Source organism: Saccostrea cucullata, unplaced genomic scaffold (genome assembly GCF_032062105.1).
Source record: "Saccostrea cucullata isolate Sc308-1 unplaced genomic scaffold, CSIRO_AGI_Scuc_v1 ctg860, whole genome shotgun sequence".
Lineage (NCBI taxonomy): Eukaryota > Metazoa > Mollusca > Bivalvia > Ostreida > Ostreidae > Saccostrea > Saccostrea cuccullata.
In genome coordinates this window covers 74,644-96,916 of record NW_026920136.1, presented here as the reverse complement: position 1 = coordinate 96,916, position 22,273 = coordinate 74,644, and the positions used below count along the sequence as shown (strand labels likewise).

Below are 22,273 nucleotides of genomic sequence, written 5' to 3'. Positions count from 1 at the left end.
CATTTTTCTGTCATAAGGAAAAACTTGAAGATATTTTCGGAAATTTATTGGTTACTCTCATACCTAGCTTTTAGTTTCTTAACTTTAAAATGCACTTCCGGTTAGAAGTTTTGACAGAGAGTGAAAAGGAAAGAATGTGAAGAATTTATTTTCAAGATGAGCATAGGGTAAGGATTCATTCAATCAGACATCATAAAGTCAGTTCAGGAGCAGAAAGGAATGGCGTCATGTTAGGATCATTCATTTGAAACCCTCAAATCCTCATGAAGTTTGTTGACACCTGCAAAATGTGAGTGCACCGTGTGTGTATGTTGTAGTGCAGTCAGTAGGACCATAAGTCAATATATTCTCTAACACCACAGATTTAGCTACTAACGTAAACGTAGATGTCAATAAGCACACAAATCCCATATAATACATATTTTATGACATATTAAAAATTTTGTAACTTGAAATAAGATGAATTAAACTCATAACTTAAGTCTTAATCATGTTAATTATATTCTTTTTAACAATTGGGATCTGGTCTTCTGATATGATTTTTATTATCAGAAGTATTATGTGCAAAAATGAAAGAAATTCAAGATATCGACTTCAAACAGAGAAAACAGCTAGTTTCTGATATGTGTTACAGTGTATGACCTTGTTAATCCTTAAATCAGAGAAACATTTTTGTTCCTGTTTTAACAGTTTATAATAGGAAAAGTTCTTGAGCAATGTATTATAATTTTATAAATTTTGTTGTGAATACTATGTTTGTTAAATATGTAAATATTTCAAAAACAAAACAAACTTCTATATCTTTTTTTAATTTAAATGATAAACATTTGACCATTAGGCACTTTACTTTCAAATTGAATACTTTTGATAAAAAATATATATAAACAGATTTATGTGCAAAATATAGTCAGAAAACTTTTCATTGGATTTATATTTCTGTAATTTGTTCTATGGCACAACTGTTGGGGTAGTTTTAAAATCAAAAACCCTTAAGGGATCACAATTTTAACATTAATGATTGATCCACCTCTTCAGACTTCATATCCCTGCAGGCCTGTTCTATTTGCCATTATCATTATTATTCCATGGAATTGTGGAAGTGAAAGAATTCTGAGAAGATTTCCATACAAAAAATTGCTTAACCAGTGTACAGATTTTACTTTGAATTTCCTCTGTTCTTGGGTATTTATCTATAGACTAGAGCCACTTTCATTCTCATGATACATTGCAATGTTAGAGGATGGATGTACTCCATCCAGATGCTATGTCACATCTTTTGATATATTATTTTCCATATCATATATCATTTCCATATTTTCCATTTCTTTAATCATGTCGTCTTTAACAAGAGCATTGGAATTTTTTCAGTTGGTAATTAAAAACATTTTTTCTTAGTACAATTTATATATAAAGTTAGTTTTCGAAAGTCCCTTTTATACTCAGATTTACTTCATCACTGATGCATCAATCTCATTAATCAAGAGAAAAGTATTGATTCAATGAGGAGTTGGAGGACTAATTAACTACTATCATTTTTTTCTCCATGCATCTCTGTTGAGCCCATGTGACTGCTTTGTTGTTGGACATTTGTAAAGTCCCAATCTTCGATTCAGTTCAGATATTGTACATAATAGAAGAAAACCTTTAACTTGTAGTACATATAGTAAAAAGTGCACCCTTAATTAATGTCCTTCACTTGCCTTTTTGAAAATTAATATCCTGTGTATTGAGCTTTCGCCTATTATTTTAAAATTATATTGATTGGGTCCATCAAAAAAGTCTTATACAATCATTTAATGCATGAATTTTATGAAAACTAAGTGTTGTATAACCCCTTTCAAAATTCGTGCCTCAAAGTCATTACATATAACACTTCAAATTAAAACTTAATGACTGTAAAATCAATGTGTTTACACAAAATTATATAATTATATAAGAAATTTATGTAATTGTTGGTCATATCATAATATGTATTCTGTATAATCTATATAGTGATTCAAATTCCAATCTTTTTCACAGAATTAGAAGAGAAAATGTCTGCCCGATACGTATTGGAAGTTATTTTTCGATACGAAAAGATTCTTGAATATCGATACATATCAATATATCGATATATTGATACAGCCCTAGTTCAAAGGAGAATAAATGCTAAATAAACTTACTTGTCTGGTACATTTACTGAAATTTTGATATCATATATGTAGATGGTACTTTTTAAGTAAAAGTGTCTAAGATTTTAACATCCTGTTTTTGTTACAGTAATGTATATAAATATATGAAGAAAGAGGTACTGGTGCTTGTATTTACTGAACACAAATGTGCCAGATGCCATGATCACCGGAACTGTCTAATTTCATTATTTTATCAAGTCTTTGATGCTTAATGAACCACAGCACAATATGTTGAGGGTGCCAACACAATCAGTTGAGGTGTAGACATTTTGCAGGAAATTTAGGTGAAAGCACATTACAGCAATGATCTATTTGTAATACATTTATATAAAATGAAAATCTTGAGATTTAATTAGCATAAACAAGACATTATTTTTTTATTCACATAACCATGCACATATTTTCCAGTTGCTTGTTACTGTATTCATGAGAATAGGAAGTCATAGAAGCAATATTTTAAGAATAAATGGTTCAATCTACATATGTCATATGGGTATACTGAATCGCCCTGTCAGATTTTGAAGTACCCATTGCACTTTAACTTACAATGCTTTTTAAAACCACAACTTGTGAAGCTGTGTCAACAACACTTGTCACAATCTATTTCTCTTTATGAATAAAAAAATGAATTGAATACAAGAAATTTTAGGCACTTGGTCTGAAGCAAATAGTGAAATAAGTACAACACAGAGCTTTGTGACGCTGGGAAAATTCTCATGCTATGTCAGATAAAGTATGAATAGAGAGTCATGTAAGTAATTTAAATGAGTTCTGGAGTACTTGTATCTTTGCGTATACAGTGTATTTATAGTATACAGTCTAATGATTTTAAGCAATGTTTTGTTTTATTAAGCTTCATGTTTAGCATTATTTCCCTTGGCACATTCTTTAAGTGCCATACTGGACAGTTTGTTAGGCCAGTAGACAACAATAAGCTGATTTCAGTATCTCTCTGTGTGGTTACCCTGCACTATCTGTCTCCTTTACTGTATAGACATTATTACTTTCACCTGGGACTTGGCTGATTACAGTTAAATACCTTGCAAACACTGGACTGATACAACAATACCAAGGAATTGATGACAGTTGATGTGTGTGTCTGATTTTACGTTACTGAGCTATGATCTGTAATTATCCGCGATGTCACACCCTGGAGATCTCGGTCCACATAACAATGCTGGACCCAATGGGCCATACCAGAAAACTGGTTCACCAGTGTCAAAGGGCATAATCCAAATTCTGGTAGTTACTGAATAAAAGGTGCCAGTGTTGTTTACTTTATAAGCAATCCATATACTTCTCTATGAAATATATATTGCAAAAAGAGTTTAAAAATGGATTTAAAGCTTGTCATCAAAGTCTTGTCTTGACTTCTTATTTAGCTACTAAGGAATGTGATATAGATATGTCAGTTGAGTCACCTCTTACCACTAGTATAAGAGATGTAGACCAAGGTACTATCTGTCTGATCCTGTAGAAACAACTTACAAGTCATGTGGCTTTTATTTTCTGTCTGAAATTAGATCATGAATGTATTTTTATGTTTGAGAATAAAGATGTACCTGTATATTCATTGAAGAGACAGATTAAATTCAAGAGAATGTTCACAGATAATATATGTACATTTCTTTATATGAAAGTTTGCATACAAAATATCAAGAGTGATTGATTCAATATTATTATCTCAGTAACTGAGTTTAATTTTCATTACCACTTTAAAGTTTTCCAGTTTAATTACAAAGGGGAAACAGAAAGTATTATCATCATTTTTGTCTTCCCAGTGGGGAAGAAATGATACTATTGCAAGAATTTAAGGGCCTAGGGAATAGCAAATGATGTAATGTTATTTCTTGGCATTTGCTCACTCTACCCAATTACACATTGGTTATTAGGTTAGATTGTAAGTTGAGGGATGGTGGTGAATGGAGGTGACTGGGATTCTGTAATAGGAGCCAGGTATCAGGTATTAGCTACAGGCGTCACAGTCCATACGTCACCTAGCTCTACTGCTACGTGGGCCAGGGATTACTACATGCCTTAAGACAGAATCTGTGAAAATAGGAAAATTAAGTCCAGAGTGTTAAGACAGGCTAGGGCTGTGTATTGGACATGGGTGGACTATTGTTACAAATTGGTATGTTCTAAATGGATAACAATGTCGGCTGCATACATGTTAAAAGCCAAAACTTTATGGTATGTAGTCATTTTTTATTCCCCAAATGCAGTTTAATATAAAGATTGTCATGATTATTGCAGTTGTTTGTAAAGAAATGTTTGATTTATAGATAAAATATTGATGAAAAAGTGATGGTCATGTTTTGTAAGGTAATGTCTAATCCAGTAATTTAAGAAGTCAGGTTGTCTCGTCAGAAATAAAACAGCCATTTGTTTAGATTACATTTACTACCTAGTTTTATCCGGACAGGGAAAGAGAGGGGATTAAATTATCTAATAGACCAGGGTAAGAAATTCCTGTCAGGGTATTGGTTCAAACTTGTTTACCATCAATAAGGAAATCAGATCTGTTTGTAAGAGGATACACTGATACCTTCAATTTAAAGTCATTCAGTCATTGATTGATTTTAGTAAGTTTAGGTAATTGCATTTTTAACCTACTTAATTACACAGTTAATACATTCCTCTAAGACAACTAGTGTACAATGGGATTTGGGATGTTTTGGATGAGTGGATCAGAGGAACACCAGTTTGAACCCCAGTTCACTTATTCTATGTAAAGTTCAGTCATGGAAGCTGATTTATCAGTTAACTTCTGAGTTTTTTCTTCAGTTGCTAGCCTTTTGGTGACATAGTATTGCATGCATATGTATTTTTTATATCACCTCATAATTTAATACATCTGTGGTCCTTTTTCTATAGTCACTTTTTGTTGAATGATGTAGTCTCACTGTACAAGATGCAGTTTTTGCTTTTTTTAAAAAAGAAGAAAGTAAAAATAAGTACAGTATAAAAAGCATTGAATGCTGAAAACATGTTTTTGAATTATAAATCTTCTGATTCTATTTTATTTTTATATAACAGAAGTTTTAGCAATTCAAAGGCATGGAGAATAGATATCCTTTTGAAAGAAATAGTTGAAAAAGAAGAGAAAGGCATTGGAATAACTGTCAATATCATACATAGATCAGATAACAGTAAAATAAGGGATGTTCCATTGTTAAATTATAAGTAAGATTAAATCCTTTGGTCAAAGGTTCTGTCTGTTGACAAGAGGGATTGTTAAAAGGATGAAATTGGTTTGTGTACCTATAATGAATCTCCATTCATCCATCCCAGATTTTGATATTACTTTCAATAATACTTCGTATTAACCTATTTGCTGCTTTGTTCGGTTCTTTAGATGGAGGGGTCAATATTTATATTTTGATTTCAATGGCCAGTAGTACTGGGGACATGGGTGTTGTGGGTCAAAGGAAATTACCGTAAGTACCCTTTCTGTTGCTTAATTTGCTCTTCAGTTTTTTATCAATCTCGCAAATCAGAAAGCGTCATTTAAACAACAGGGGTGTATGTATTGGAAATGGAGCCATAGCGCTGTGATAGGAATCATTTATCCATGGCACATCTATTTTTTAAAACGATTTCAATAGGGTTATTCTATATTTTCCTGGGTGTTGTATACCCTATATAAGGAGGATTTCATTGTGTCACCGTGTATTGGGTGGCCGTCACTGATTGAATATTGAGCATGATCGAGGAAACAATCGCGGAATTAAAAAGTCGGGTATACAGGGTCTCTAGTATAGTCAGGAGGTAAGATAGTCTTATCAGTACTGTCTTATTGGAACAATATGTTACAAGATATATCTGTTTTAACTTACTGAAAAGGATAAACATATTGTTTTAATGTACATTAACAAAGTTACCTCCCTTCCCCTGGTGTTATTCATTTTAATCGTGTACAGTGGTATGTTTGCTAATTAAAACATTGTGTGTTATGTTTTGTGTAATTAACCTGGTAATATGTGTAATAAAATGGTTTTATCTATTCATAATGGCAGGAGAAGTATTTAAGTTTTATTAATACTCTTTAAAGTGGAGAGTCCATATTTTAATTAAATGATTATAGGCTATTAGTAAGAAACATTTGTATATTCAAATTATATTAAAGAATTCAGATTGATGATGTTGAATATAAACTGATGATAGTATCTGAGTTATTTTTGTGAAGAAAAGATTTGTTTTTATAATTTATAAGTTGTTTAATTTCATGCTTGGTGTGACTTGGATAGAGTCTAGATAGCATATGACTGATTATCCATCACTGTGCATTGGGGAAATATGCACGAAGGAGGAAATTTTGCCAACTAGTTATCTTTCTTTGTTATAAATAGATTGTCAGTCGACTCCAACAGTAAAGGGGTACATGAATGCATTGACTTTATTTGTTCTGAGCCATGGAATCAAATGAACCTTTTCTGTGATATCTGCCAGGTGTACTTTTAATGTCTGGTTTTAATGTTAATATATAATTTTCATTACATAAAATGATTTTCTATGCATCTAGAATATCTGCACATGTGACAAGTCATTAGAGAAATAATAGAGATCCTTTATAGGTAGTTTAGATCTAGTTCATATGTATTTATGAAAAAACTAAAAGTAAAAGAAAAGGCCTTTTTGGATTCTGATTGAGACAAAATGACTTCGTTTGCAGGAGGTTCAAAATTTTCATTTATACTTTTTAGCTTGCCTTTAATTTCCTTTTATTGAAATTATTTTTCAAAATAAATGTACAGCACTTCACAGGGCCCTCACACCACTTTGGGGAATGGAACCAGGGTAATAAAGATTGGGAAAATAGAGGCCTTTGGGGGAAATTTGGGATAACCATTATACCCGGTACTTTAAATCATGACATTTTGAGTTTTTGATCTTTGTTATCAACTAAATTTTTGTTTAACAAAGGAATATGAATAGCAAGTTAAGGTTTATATATCCAAGTAAAACCTTCTTTATTTTTGGGAGAAATGACTATACATGTATTCGGAAAATTGAAACTTTCAATTTGGATAAAAGTACCTTTTTTGATAATTGAGAGCTAAGGCTCTTGAACAGCAAGAGCCTTGATTCATTGATAAAAAGAGAAGACATCTGTATGAGCATGTGTGGCTGACTGGGTGAGTGTCCTGCTTGTCTTCTTGTGATGATGCGTGTAGTGTTGATGAACAACACTTGCTGTGAACCTGTCGAGAGTGAATACCAACCCATACGGAAAAAAAGGGCAAACAAACTACTATAACAAATTACTAACAAACCACTATGGTTTGAAAGTAGTTTAATAGTATAGCAAATCACATGCAAATGAGCTAACAAACTATACTCTAACAAACTACTATCAAACCACTCTTAACAAACTACTATCAAACCACTCTAACAAACTACTATCAAACCACTGTAACAAACTACTATCAAACCATTCTAACAAACTACTATCAAACCACGCTAACAAACTACTATCAAACCACTCTAACAAACTATTAACAAATCACTGGTAACAAATCCATCAGCAAAACACTACATTTGAATTTTCCTTTGCAAATCCACAAGTTTTGAAAACACCTATTACAATCACATTTTGAAATATTCAACAAGTCTTGTTTCAGAGTATTTAAATTCCAGGATTCACAAGTTTAGCCAATGCAAGTGCAACATTCAAAACATGTTCCCTTTTGTTTAGGAGATGCAATTCCAATTTAATATCCATGTACTTATCACATATTCTCCTTCATGTTGTGTACATCTTCATAGTATTTTTCACCAAAAAAATGGTCTCCAAGCTGACATTTAAATATTCCCTGCTTCATCTGGCATGGAAAATGCTGCAATATTTCCTTTTTTCTGGCCTCATTGCAACTTTGAAAGACATCTTTTTTGTCTTATTTTCAAGTATACTTCCCATAATCCAATGCATAACTGATCTAAACTAGGATAGGAATTAATTAGGTCAATCTGAAAATAAATAAAAACCCAAAGCTAGTAAAAAGTATACACATCCACATTCACAGAAGGTTACTGTAGTCCAGCCTTATTTTAGGTAAAAAGGAACTTCATGACATGCATTAAATACCTCTTCTGTATCCAGATCCATCTTTTAATAATGTTAATTGCTGCTTTTTCCAGTCAGGGATCTTTCAGATTGATACTAACAATTTGAATGTCCCTTCAGCAGTTCCTTTGTTTCTGACCTGCTTGATGGTTTGAAAATTGGCGCAAATAGCTAACACCGGATGTAAAGATTAAGCTGTTCTTGGAAACTTCAACAATTCTAGATAATTCAACCCTAAACACGTCTGTAAAGTAATTTCCCATGTGGTTAGATGCAAATGCTATACTAATAAAACACTGTTGCAAGATACCAAGTCTAACAAACTATAAAGAAATCACAATCACCAGAAATGAAAGACGAACAAACCACTGCAGCTATTTTTAGAAAAAGTGGTTTGTTAGTGGTTCATTAAATGCTATACTATCAAACTACTTTAACAAACCACAAAAATATAGTTTGTTGGTAGTTTGTTGATAGTTTAATAGTAGTTTGTTAAAAATCTTTTCCATTTGGGAAATGTTACCACAAAGCTCCCAAACATTTCAGTGACAGTAGCAGATCAGAATCATTCTGTAGACAGCCGTAGAAGTCAGGGAGGGAGTGCATGTGCTTTTGTTGTGAATTTTCCGAGGATTTTGTATGTGACAATGTGTTGAATATACTGTACAAAAGAGTATAGGCTTATTTGGAGATTTATGTCTGATCAGGCATGTTTTGACACCAAAGTTGCAGGCAGAGTGCTAAAGTTGTGTGTTATGGAGATATCAGAAACAATATGCTCTTCTTAATGAAGCTGATAATAGGATGTAATTAGAATCAGAGAGCACCTGTTTTATATTCCTTCTGAGAGCACACTGGAGGGGAGAGGTTTACCAGTCTCTCTCAGAAGATGAAGGGGATACTTTGATGGCACTAAAAGTTTAGGTGCTTCTGATTATATTAAGAAGTTGGAAGAACATTTAGTTGTTTTTACACAGAAAAATTATGTATCTATTAAAGAAAAACAAATTTTCAGCCAAGATGAATCTGACAGTTGAAATAATTCTTTGACTTGGAAATCATATGTCTGTTGAATAAAAAAGTCTTTATCTTTCAGTAACTTAGATATTTCCATTAAATTTGTTGATAAATTCACAGATCTGGATCTTATAGATTTACGCTTTTACAGTGGAGTAGATCTGTTTCTGACATCACACAACCATTTCCCGTAGCTGTTGTTTTTATATGTTTTAACCCTGCTGCCGTTTGATTGCTCCGTGTACCTGTGTATTCTGGGAAGGGGTGTCCAAGAGAGGGCGATAAGTCAGATCATGTATCAGCCTTTATACTGCAGTATTAACTCTCTTGATGAATCTTTCTCCAGATTGATCTGAAAAACTGTGTGATGATAGAGGAGATTACAATCTATCAATGCTTAAATTTATAGCTGCAGCAGTTATTCTTAACTCCCAAATGAAACTATGCTGTGAGGAGAAGCATTCTGTGACTTGAAAAACAGAATCTGTGCTCAAAGATTTCAAAAGCAATTTTAGAGAAAAACTTAAGGATTATAATTAAAAGAAGATATTATTGGAAGCCTACTGTTCCGAAGGTGTTGCATGGTTATCTTTTAGGAGTTTGGATTATACATTTGAAGATAGCATCGATTATCATGGCCTTTATCTTTGGGGGAGAGAAATATGGATGATGGTATTGCACAGCTACACAGTTAGTGTTTATATTACTACCTGACTACACACTCCATGAAAAAGAGAATATCTTATGCACCTTATAGACTCATTATGTAAGAGGCAGACAGCAGGAGAAACCAATTCAATCTGTTGTTTTTGCTAAAGGATACTGATATATTTTTGTGGGGAATTATTATCTCTGGAATTTGGTGCGTGCGTATTTCTCCGTAATACAAACATTTCCAATGAAAATCATGTCCTGGATGTCCTCTTTTGTTTCTGGTTCAGATTCCACCAGAAACCGACCCCCCACTCCAGACTTTCCTGTGGTGTTACCACCAAACTTATCTGGACCGAGCAGTCTTTCCACCCACCAAAATGACCGGCAGCATGTATCGGCACCGAGCACCCCCACGGAGACCAACTCCCTGACTAGACAGAACTCCCTCCCTCCTACCCAGGGACCCGGACCCAATGTCATATCTGTCAATAGACAGAACACCATTCCAAGAACAAATCAGAGACCAGTGCTACAGAACGGTATCATCAGGGTGCGTGGAAGATCGTCCACCCCAGACAGAGTGCCCCCGGGGATTCCTCCCACCCCCGTCACTCCACCCCCGGGGTATGCCCCGTCACACATCATGCAGGTAGTACCACCCTCCCCACGGGCAGTAAGGAGAGGGATTAAGGTGCTGCCTGGCAGCCCGGGGATAGGGAGACGCCCCCCTACACCTGATGAGTCAGTCATACAGGACCTTTCGTGGCTTGAGCATCACTCAGTGTGGACAGACAGGCAAGATTATAAAAAGTATTCTTTCTACTATAAAGTTTTGCATGGTTTGTTTGAGTTTAATTTGAACTCATTTCATTTTTACGCATTTCTGGGTACACTTTTAAACAAGATTTTGAATTGATCTAATTGGTAGAAAAACCCTGCATGTTTTATGTTGAATTTCAATCAATATGAATAATATTTCGACATTTACTGCAAGATCAGAATCATTGTACAGTAACTACAGTTGTATTGGTAGTTGCTGTTACAAGTGACATATTGCAGTAATACAAGTGTAATTAGGTTTGACTTTATTATAAACACATCAGAAAACATTCAAGTTGTTTTTTGTAAAAACAGATAATTTGTATCATATTAACACATGCTTCATCAAAACATCAGAGTACCCTATATCAATCTGTAGTTGTAGCTAACACATCATGTTTGTCTTTGATGTACATATGAAAACTTTGCCAGAATCAACTTTATAGGTAACAGGACCATAACTACAGTGAATCCAGGCCAGTCAAGATTACATTTATATCACTATCAAAAAAATAACATTTCCTGTTTCACACTAAGAATTGACATAATTAGTTTTTTGACTTTAGGTACTGCTAATCCAGTTTCAAAAAGTGCATTCAATACATTAATCAGTGTATTCCAGTAATTCTTCTTGTAGAGGTATATGGTATTTAGAGGTCCAGGTGTTTGGTACAGGAATCTATTTACTTCACAAGTTTTTTTTCCTCAACTCTCTGTAAATATTTACAACAATCTATTTATAGTATTTTATGGATTCATTTATGGAGAAAAAAATGTTGACTCAAATATATCTCATGTAGCTATACAAATGCATTATTCACTGAACAAATAAAAACCTGAATTTGTCTTCATGAAAAGTGAAAGTTGTTTCATTTCATTTTTGAATTTAAACATGGCCATATTGGCCCATATGATGATTTTATGGAGCAAATCTAAGACATTTTAAGAAGCTGAAGTCTTTATCCAAGTCTTGTCAATTTCATATGTCTTTGTCACCACCCCGGAGATTCAAATTTCAATTAATTAATTATTGCACAACTAAAACAGCAACATGAATTTTTTTTTCTTTTAAATTTAAATCAAAAGATGGTTATGTTTTAGTTTCTTTGAAGAAGTTTGCACTGATAGCAACTTTTCTTGATTAATTAGCTGAGTAGCTTTGTCTTACAGAGACAGTTGGAGAAATTAAGGATTGTCTACAGTGCTTGTGGCATCAATACTGTATAAAATATAAAATATCAGATCTCTAAGCTTGATGTGAATGGCTGGTTCCCTTGCTGTTTTGTGCTTTGTTCAGTTAGTTGATGTACAATTCTCCAGCAGGGATATGTGGGGTTTTATGTATCTTACAACTTTGTTTGCTCATGTTTTAGAGGCCAGTCCTCACATATTGTGTATTATATACTTTTCTCTCCAAAATAATAATGAGTAGTTTTATATTTGCACAGTATTATGGATATCAGTATACTTCCTTATAATAAACTTTGTTATTAAATCATAATAGATATACAAGTCTGGTATGCTAAATTTTTAAAGAAATCTATACCATATTTGCTCCCTTAATTTCCAATATGTGTTGGTCAGACAGGGGAATTTTCTTTGACCAAAGATCAAAAGGACTGTTTTGAAAAAAAAAGGTATGTGTAATGAAATCAATATGATGCAGATAACACTTCTCAGGTAATTATTGCTTGACATGTAGATCATTTCACTTTTTCACATGAAGTCTTATTTTGTAAATGACTAAGACAAGAACTAATAAATGATTGTAAAATACTCGTACGTTAAATGATTCATGTGATGATAGAATGGATACAAAAGAGATAAAAAAAATTGTTTCCACATCTTCTTAAAAACTTGACATTTTTTGTTCAGTATACTGCCCTACCCTGCTCTGATTGGTGCCCACATCTGCAAACAAGAGCTCCCTCCCAAATGCCTCACCAGTCTCCCTGGTAATTCAGGTGCAGATCCAAGGAGGGATGGGAGGTTTCTAGTGGAGTCCAAGGTCACGTTTGCTTGGTTTAACATTTAATAATTGCCAATTCCGACCCCATCCCCATTCTAGATCTGCACATGTACATGTAATTAAAATTCAAATATCTTTAGTTTTCGTTACCTTAGTGGTAATTCATCAAGTTTCAACACCCTATTCCCCACCTCTACCACACTCCTTTTAAAAGCAAAAAATAGTAGCTTTCTTTGAAACTTTGAATGTCTGGTGACCTATCAATTATGGTTTGGATTTTATCATTGCTCTCTGGGGGTAGTTTATTTGGTGTATGTTCTGGGCAGTTATTTACTTGTCTGGGGTTATAAAGTCTGACAAGAGACCTGTAAATCAAATCAGATTAATAATGGCTTCCTCAGAAATAAACAGGTCCTAATATTATAACAGGTGGAAAGAGAGAAGGAATGTGTGGATAATCTAGGTATATCTGTGTTATCATTGATTTTTATCTACCCTCATCTGGGAAACATCAATCTTTAGTTACTGATGTAGATGGATATTTTGATGTCAGCTGTGAGTTTGACAGAAACTGAACTGATATTTTTATATATCACTGAGGTGCTGTCTTGGTGCCTATAAAAAGACTTGATTTTTTTTTTTTGACTGTGTAATGCTGGAGGGAACAAAATAGAAAAATCAGATAAGAATACAAGGAGCTGCTTGTGTGGAACATCTAACACTGAAATACAGCTGATAAAGTCACAAATTCTGCAATATGCCAACCCTTGCCAACAAATTTAAAGCTGTGATTAAAATTTACAGAGGTTTTGTGGAATGAAAGTGAAATATTTGTCTGACAGCTACCTAGTTTTGATGAAGTGGGTTTGGATGTTTATTGGCTAATGATTTGTTGATTGGTGGCCAGTGACCCACATAGACAAAAACCCCTTGGGGTCACATCTGACCTTAGGAGCAGGTCTTCATAGTGGATAACTTGTTAGTCAGGTGCAATTTAATCAATAGAACTGGATTTTAATGATAGTGCTAATCAGATTAATATATCTCGAGGAAATCAATCAGATTTTGAAGCTTTAAGCTATATTATTCACTTAACTCTGGGGAAGTGCATGAAAGGCAAGCTTAAACATTCTATATACTAGTTCAGAAGAAACAGACTGTGGTTAATGACTTTATTGAGTCAGTATAAGTGGAATATGGTGTACTAGTGGATGAGGACTTAGTGAGACTCCGTGACAGATATTTGTGTGCTGGAGGTATATTGTCATGTCTTCTAGTCTGTCACATGGACCTCTAAGGTCCACAGATTCCGTCATACAATTCAGACTTGGAGATTTTGGGACTATGGATGATGAAGTTTTCGATGACTGGACCGAGGTTACTGTCAAGTAAGATATATCTAAGGTTTATTCAGGATATTTTGATGCTCTTTTTTCCATTTAATATAAAGTATTGCATTGACAGTGCGTGGATGGTATTCTCTGGATATGGAAATCACTGAACATAAATTTTTTATTGATTTAAATGGCATTTAAGCATATGGTCATACATCTTTTGTGCGCGAGTGCTTAATTATGCATGCTTGTTATTGTAACACAAGTTATAACTATACTTTATTGTTAACATAGAATGTTTTCCTTATTCCAATACCATGGGACATCATTTCATGGAGGAAATAAAAACAAACATTTTACATTTAAAAAATGTATTGCATTACGGTACTTATAACTTTTCACCTTGGAGAAAGGTATTAGGAAGCATGCATGTTGATGTATTTAGAGTGGCATCAATCAAAATTTAGACAAATTTAAAAATGGCATTAATTCAGTCACTGAAAAGGTATAATAAATATGAGAATGCCTTTGGTTGATTTACATCAAGGTGACCACAGCATTGTTTGTCTGTTACTTTATGCCTACATGTTTATGTTTGACAGGGAACAGCCCATCTTCACAACGAAAGCACATGTATTCCAGATAGATCCGGACACTAAGAAGAACTGGATCCCGGCCAGTAAGAGTGCTGCCAGTGTTTCGTATTACTATGACACGACGCGGAATACTTATCGCATCATCAGTGTGGACGGATCCAAGGTGAGATCACTGTAACATGGGAACTCACAACCTACTAGTGACAGACATCTGGTGTTAGAAACAGATGTCAGCTTTGTTGACAATTTAAAAAAAAAAACACATGTATTCTTTTAAATACAGGTAAGCATTGATAAAAATACAACAAAGTTCACAGAGAGTAGTATAGACAACAGTGTGTAATTCAGAGAGGTATTGTAAATTAACGAAAAAAATGAAATCATGCTTATAATCATTCTTTCAAAATGTTCAATTGTATAGTTCACAAACCTAATTATACAAATAATGAAATATTAATTGAGTCAGAATGTCAAACTCTTAATTTAAGATACCAGTATATCTAATGTGTCCATAGATGATGATATAATACACCTATCTACTTCAGTTTTACAGCAAAACATTTGCAATGAAAGATTAAAAAAAAAAAATCAAACAGCATTCATATAAAGTATTATTTTCCTCCCTTTACTCAAGTATGTACATGTACTTTTAGTGCCTGTGTTAGCGGGTATTAAAATTTTTTATGTTGGGCATATTTAAGAGATGTGATCAAGTGATTACGGTATCATAAATCTGTACCATATCTCTGAATTATGTAAGAAGATGGGCTCTTCTTCTCAGCAGTAGACCATCAGGCTTCCTGCCAGTGGCTGGTTTTCACTAGGGCTTTTTTAACTGAGAGATGATGTGAATGTGAAATTATTTTGAGATTCCTAAGTTGTGATTCAAAGCTATCCAAAGTGAAACCAATCCCGCAGATAAATGAAATTGTTTATTCTGTAAAAATTACATCAAGGCATGATAGAGATAAAGTAGGCAGTTTTCAGGGATGTTAGGTTTATATCTGTCTTTTTTAGACAGAAACTGGGGAGTTTAGCTGGAAACATTGAAATAAATTAAACTGTATCTGACATTTAGAATGCAATAAGTTTTCTCTTGGTTTAAAAAAAAAGTGTCTCTCACATCTCTCAGAGTTTTTTTTTAGAAACCAAGTAATTTATAATTTATTTTTTATGACGACAGCTTTTTAATTGCTGTCTTGATATATAATTTATATATAGTAATTAAGGTCACTCACTAATTTAATAGATTAAATGTTACCTTGACATATAAATCAAATTTAGATTGAAGTACATTTGTACCGTAGTACATTTTCATCACAAAGTACATGTAGTATAAGTGATGAAAATCGTTATTATAATACTTCTATTCTTCATTTATGAATTGTTATACATGCACTTGAATAATTTTAACCAATTGAAGTATTATACAGTTCAGATACATGCTATATTTACTGATGAATAATTTCTGTATAGCCTACGTTATAACTTTTCTCTCCTGTGCTAGGCCATCGTCAACAGCACCATCACTCCCGGGATGACCTTCACCAAGACGTCCCAGAAGTTTGGTCAGTGGTCGGACCCGCGGGCTAACACGGTGTATGGTCTGGGGTTTCCCTCCGAGCTGGAGCTACAGAAGGTCAGTGTTAGGACGCGTTAATCATCTCAATGATTGATCACATACAACACAGATTACTGTCACTGTAAAATACTACCAGGCAGAAGGATATTTTATCCATAAAAAACAGGAAGATTCATATATTATACAGAAAATTTCTACCTATAAAGAAAATCCATATATGCAGTACCATGTACTGTTGGAGTTGAATTTATTAAATATTTTTAATATAGAGAAATGACTTGAACCATTTTACTTTAGTTTGTTGAAATAAGGATATCCACATCTCAGCGAGGGATGACAACTTTTGAATTATAAGTAACCAATAAATTTCAAAACGAAGTTTCAAATTGAAATTTTTTTGTGCAACAATTGATCATGACAATTTTAACTTCATGTAACTCAATATGATTCAAGGTTCTTTGAAGTTTTATAACAATTTAAAGTTGACATTTGAACCCCATTAAAGTACATAAATGAAAAAAAATATATATATATAGGGTTGTGTAATTATTTTATGATAAGTTGATGCATATAATTGTTATATAATATGTATTTTATTTTCTTCTGCTTCGCATACAGTTTATTGAAAAATTCAAAGAGGTGAAGGAGATGACGCGTCAGGTGGTTAGCCAGACCCCGCCCACTCCCCCACCAGCCAATCAGAACTCTACCTCACAGGTGAACGGGAATGAGGAGTCACACCCCTCCTCCTCCTCCAAGCACGCAAATTCCTCTCAACCAAGACAATTCTTGCATCACAGAAGCTCTAGTTTGTCTGCCATGCAGGTTGGTGTGGGTTGCTTCCCTTTGTTTCTAACCCTTTGCTATTGTAGTTGAAAAAAAAGAAAGAAGACTCGTGGAATTTTTTTTTTAAATGAACACAAATCATTTTGGAGTGAATATTTGAATTGAAAAGATCTTATACTGCTTTGTATGAGGTCAAAATTCATTTTTTTTTTTTTAAATAATAAGAAGGGTTAGTACATGTTTATAGAGAGGCAAAAATATTAGCATAAAGATGCTGCATAAGATTTTTGTTTTAAGCTGTAGGCAACTTAGAATGAGATCATCTGTGATGTAAGGTCGCTAAGCCCAACTCTATTTAATACATACAAGATTTATGTCATGTGTATTCACGTCTATTATTACTTTTCAAATATTCAATGTTATGCTTGCCTACACCAGGAATGAATGAGAAAGATTTTAATTGTAAATGCTAACTAAAATTTAAAATGCTTGTCCTGATTCTGCTTTTATTTTCACCCAGCAAGACTTGTATTTGGATGTAAGAAAGTAGATAAAAAGAGAAATATTAACTAATGTGCATGACTTTCTTTGGTGGATGTTTTTTTTTTTTCATTTATATAAATTTTAAGTTGTATATTTTATAACATTGTCATATAGATGGTTCACCTGTACAAAAGGATTATATAACAGTTCTGTTATTGGGGTTATACAATAATCTTATATAAATTATTATTTCACTAATTGCATGCAGGTGTTGAGGTACATGCAAATGATTTTATTACAAAACCAAAAAACAGAGTTTTTGAAATTAAGACAAGAAAAGTAAAGCCAAAACAACGCTATAAATACCTCTTTGATTGACTTATTATGATATACAATTAGTTCCTTAAATTTGTTTATGCAATTTAAATTAAACTTGAATGTTTGTAGGGCTCGGAGACATCTAAACAGGATGTCAATCTGAGAGAGAGGAGGAATTCCTTCAACACCCCGGGTTCCCCTAACAATAGTTCTAACAACGCCTCAGAAAGTCAACTCAAATACGAAAACGACCGACTGAAGCTAGCACTGGCTCAGAGGTGTGGCAATGAAGGGCCTTAGTGATTTAAAAGAATCAGATAATATTCATGAAAAAATAAAAATCAGAGAACTTTGAAATATATTTTTGGAAGGTTTTGTCACTTATATAATTGCTTTGTATTGTTAGTTCTACTAATGCCAAGAAATGGGAGGTAGAGTTACAGACCCTGAAGAACAACAACGCTCGGCTGACAGCAGCACTTCAAGAGAGCACCACTAATGTGGAGGAGTGGAAAAAACAGCTGGCCGCGTACAAGGAAGAGAGTGCCAAAATGAAGAAAAAGGTACAACCTCTAATGTTAAAAAATCTGATGATAGAATGATGTGTCCAATGTAAAGCATTCTTGATGGTCATTTGAAAATATGATCTGCTGCAAAATAAAAAATGTCTTGAAACTTATTTCAATTTCATCAAACACTCTAGATTTAAATGTTTGCCAAAAATTGCCCAACAATTTTGTAAGAAATACCTCTCACAAATAAAATGACTTGCATCAATTTTTGTATTGCTAAAATCCATATAAAAAGTCTAGATCAACAGTCCATTGAATTCATATTCTTGTAATTTGGAGTCAGTTCATGGTATGAGAAAGTATTCCCCAGTACTTTAGGCCTTGCAGGATTTTTTTTTCCATCTCCATTTATTGGCATTAGAATAAAACTTCAAATTCGGCATAAATATTTTTAATCCTTAGATTGTGGAATTGGAGAAGAGACAAAGTGGATCAGAACAGGTGGCGGCCTTACAGACGGAGTTACAGCAGCTGACAGAGAGGCTGGAGAGAGTCCAGCTGGATAACCAGGACAAACAGGATGTGAGTGTGAAGCTTCATAAGTACTCTTCTTATAGGGGAGGTAAAAACAGCTCATGTAAGTGATAAAGGTTTCATTTTACATTGATACAAAATATTTTATGTAAATACCATTTTGTAGGAAATTAATCAACTCAGTCTCCGACTTAGTGAGCTATCAGCCAGAGAAACACAAAGTTCTACACTGCAAAACAGATGCAAGGTAATACATCCACTATTGTCCAAATTATTTTTTAGTAAAATAGCAAAGGAAAAATAAACATTTGAACTGCATAAGTTTAAGAAATTTGTTCGAAAGTTTGATGGATGTCGGATGTAAAAAATGCTGGTTTTAGAGTTAGGAGCAAAAGTACAATATAACGCAAACCTTTAGGGGAATCAAAGACCATGAATTTAATTTACATAATTAAACACATTTGACAATGTTTTTATGACAATAAAGGCTGTTAAATTTCAGTTGTTAGCAAGTGGCAGGTTTAACTTTATTTTCAGTTTATGATAATATTTGTCAACATGAAATTATTTTTTCAGAAATTAGAAGAAGAGAATGAACATTTAACATTAAAGGTGGAAGATCTTCAGAGACAATTGACGGAGAGAAACATGTCACATGATCAAGAAAGTTCCGAGCTACTTCGTCTGGAAGATCAACTCGGCAGTAAAGTGACAGAACTGTATGAAATCCACGAGCAAATTGTTTCACTTATACGAAAGGAATCTCACAGCTGATAGCTGCTTGTCTCCCTTAGCCATTATCCATTAAGAATTGACACAGATTTGACCATTATCCTGGATGAACTGCTCCTCCGTACGTATTTCGATGATATTGACCAAAGGAGCTCATGTTGTAGGAGCGTATTTTTTTTTACTGTGGGAATGAACTGAAGGTCTGAGTTATAGTTCTTTGTTTTGACTTTCTTTTTGAGAAGATTTTTTTTGTTGAATAACTGATATAAATCTATCCTTCACTGTATGTTTACAATCAAATTTTTGCTGTGTAAGTGAGACTGACAAACCTAAAACACAGTTTTACTATGTAATTTATTAACATTTTATATAAATAACCTGTTCAACCTATTTTAATTTTTATTGAAAGATCTGTTTGAAATGATGTTATCGATTGAAAAAAAAGTTTGAATCTTATATGTGTTTTTATCAGATCATTTGGTTGTTTTTAATATTTGTCAGCCAGTGTGTATAAAAGGCTTTTTTCCTGGCAAGCTAAGCGGTTGTGTGTTGTTAGATGCTTCGTTGATTGTATGGTTGTGTTGTATTCTGTATTGCCGCATTGTATATTAAGGGCAGCAGTGCAAGTAATTTTGTATTTTATCTTTTATCCAGCCAGATTTTTAACCAGTGTTGTGAGTCAAGATTTATGGAATTTTTGACTGGAAATCACTGATTTCCACAGGTGCTTGCTTATACATTGTCTGTAAACGTCCATTACAATTATTTTAGATCTGGTTGCTGTGTTCTTTGTTTTCTGGATCTGTGGCACAATTTAAATGTGAACAAATGATTTTAATTTTTTTGTGTACTTAAATTTAAGTAACTGTAGTCTTCTCATTTCCCTAAAAATGAACAATTGAGCATACTGCTTCATCGGGAGAGAAAAAAATGCTATGCAAGTCACTTGATCAATATACTGATGTTTTGATTTCATATATACCAACATTGGTGCCTTCTTTATTTTATTAAGTTTTTAACCTTAAATCACTTAATTAGAGAATATCAACATTTTATCACATTTGTAATCCGTCCAAAATATTTTTAATAACGGTGGCTTGCTAATGAAGGTGAAGGGTTTATATAACTTGGATTAAATAACAGACACTATATGAATTTCAATAGGTGTGCTAATTAACCGTTTGTTCACTGTTGTAGATCTGTAGCATTCAAACCAAAGGTTAATGTTAGATGAAACTCATTTTCGCTTCTCTGAAATGCACTTTTGTACAGTGTTCAGTAAAATTGCTTCTGCTGGAACAATTGTCATAGTGCTAGAACTGGTCTCAACATTTTGTGAGCATTAACTACAGGCTTGTATTCACATATCACACATGTAAACTGTATCAAACTGTAATACTTAAGTAATAATCCTAGGTTATTGATGTTTCATTTTATGCACAACTCTGTTCCTTTGATAGGTTAAATAGTGAAAACCAAAGATAACAAAAGAAAAAAAATACCTGTTGATATTAATAAAGACAATTGTAGATAAAATTATGTCAGTAGTTGTTCTGGATCAATTAAGGGAGTGGTCATTTTACTCAGGGAGAATCAAGAAAGTTCAAATTAAGATGATACAGGATTGCCTGACAATGCTACTGTAAAATGAGCAAGGACATTTGAATTAACTGGAAATTACCTTCAAAATCTTTTGAAGGTTTGATGCCTGTGACCTTAAATTTTTACCCAATGTCAGCTTTCAAGGTTATGTATTTAGTTGCCTTGTTAATTGTCATTATTATTTCATTAAAAAGTTGTTCTACTTATTAATTTCCCATCATTCTAATGTATGCAATATTTATATACACATGTACTATATGAAATATATACTCATTAATGAAATGAATAAAATGAAATAAAATCCACAATTTATTGATTTGTTTTCTATACATATATGTATACAATAGCATGTATATCATAAATAATGTTATTTTCAAATCCTTATACAAATACCCCATACATGAACAATATATCTGAACTTTTATAAAGTTTTATTTCAAGCAGACATGATTTTTGTTAGGAACCGTTATAAGAGGTATGACATTGCTCAAATTATGTTGACAAACAAAAAGCATGAATTTGAATTCTAGGGCTATAACTGTTAAATGTTGGTAAAAATAAGGAACTCCATCTTTGAGTCAACAAGACAAGAACTGAATACTGAAATATCTAAGAAGGAAGGGGGGGAGGGCAATATCTGAATAAATCAAAGGATAACTGCTGAAAATTAGTCAATGGACATAAATTTATCATCATCAATAGAAAAGAAAGGAAAAATTTTTCTCTGCAAATATTGCAGGCACATTACTGTAATTCATGTCTGGAATGTCCAGAACACTTCAAGGCTGGGACATAAAACAAGGCTAGCCTTGTAATATAAATTAAAGATGATCACAGTTGATGTCAATTCTAGGGTCCAGTACTGGGAATGTATACACACGGTCCACGTTAGGACTTGGAGCCAATGTTGGAGAACCAGCTGGACAGTTCGGACATGCTAGACATACTGCCCAGCTTGTTGTAGAAGGAGCTCTCCTTCTGTATGGTGCTTGTCTGTGGTAGGACGGCTGCAGCTTTCGCAGTCAGGGAGTGGGAATGAGGCTCTGAAGTCTGTGAGCAGAATATTAAATAATGAGTAATAGATAAAATATTACTAT

General features: G+C 33.4%; 3 protein-coding genes across 10 annotated transcripts in view; 1 reads left to right on the top strand and 2 right to left on the bottom strand.

The window, feature by feature from the left end:
- Window positions 1–22,273, bottom strand: part of LOC134243886 (lysoplasmalogenase TMEM86A-like) — a 114,318-nt gene that overhangs the window by 45,892 nt on the left and 46,153 nt on the right. The window lies entirely within an intron of this gene.
- Window positions 79–21,484, top strand: LOC134243833 (homer protein homolog 2-like). Of its 8 annotated transcripts, none has more exons than XM_062726108.1 (9): window positions 79–167; window positions 14,634–14,790; window positions 16,135–16,266; window positions 16,828–17,034; window positions 17,926–18,074; window positions 18,203–18,359; window positions 18,771–18,890; window positions 19,009–19,089; window positions 19,419–21,484. In XM_062726108.1, exons 1-9 carry the CDS (start codon window positions 157–159, stop codon window positions 19,614–19,616), a joined length of 1,212 nt encoding a protein of 403 aa, XP_062582092.1. In that variant the 5' UTR covers window positions 79–156; the 3' UTR covers window positions 19,617–21,484. The 8 variants fall into 8 exon arrangements, with proteins under 8 accessions (XP_062582092.1, XP_062582085.1, XP_062582079.1 ...); XM_062726101.1 differs by having other exon boundaries at window positions 150–289; XM_062726095.1 differs by lacking the exon at window positions 79–167 and adding an exon at window positions 4,074–4,364.
- The window catches only part of LOC134243776 (conserved oligomeric Golgi complex subunit 1-like), a 34,981-nt gene continuing 34,180 nt past the window's right edge, over window positions 21,473–22,273 (bottom strand). Inside the window, exon 30 of the mRNA XM_062726017.1 lies at window positions 21,473–22,226. Coding sequence (XP_062582001.1) covers window positions 22,065–22,226 — 162 coding nt within the window. The 3' untranslated portion in view covers window positions 21,473–22,064. The remainder of the gene's footprint in view (window positions 22,227–22,273) is intronic.

Bases quoted from the DNA above. Each gene is read 5' to 3' on its own strand.
- LOC134243833 (XM_062726064.1), top strand. From the start codon at position 10,154: ATGAAAATCATGTCCTGGATGTCCTCTTTTGTTTCTGGTTCAGATTCC. The intron at 10,720-14,633 runs GTATTCTTTCTA...TATGTTTGACAG, and splicing joins GACAGGCAAGATTATAAAAA to GGAACAGCCCATCTTCACAA. The intron at 14,791-16,134 runs GTGAGATCACTG...CTCCTGTGCTAG, and splicing joins TCAGTGTGGACGGATCCAAG to GCCATCGTCAACAGCACCAT.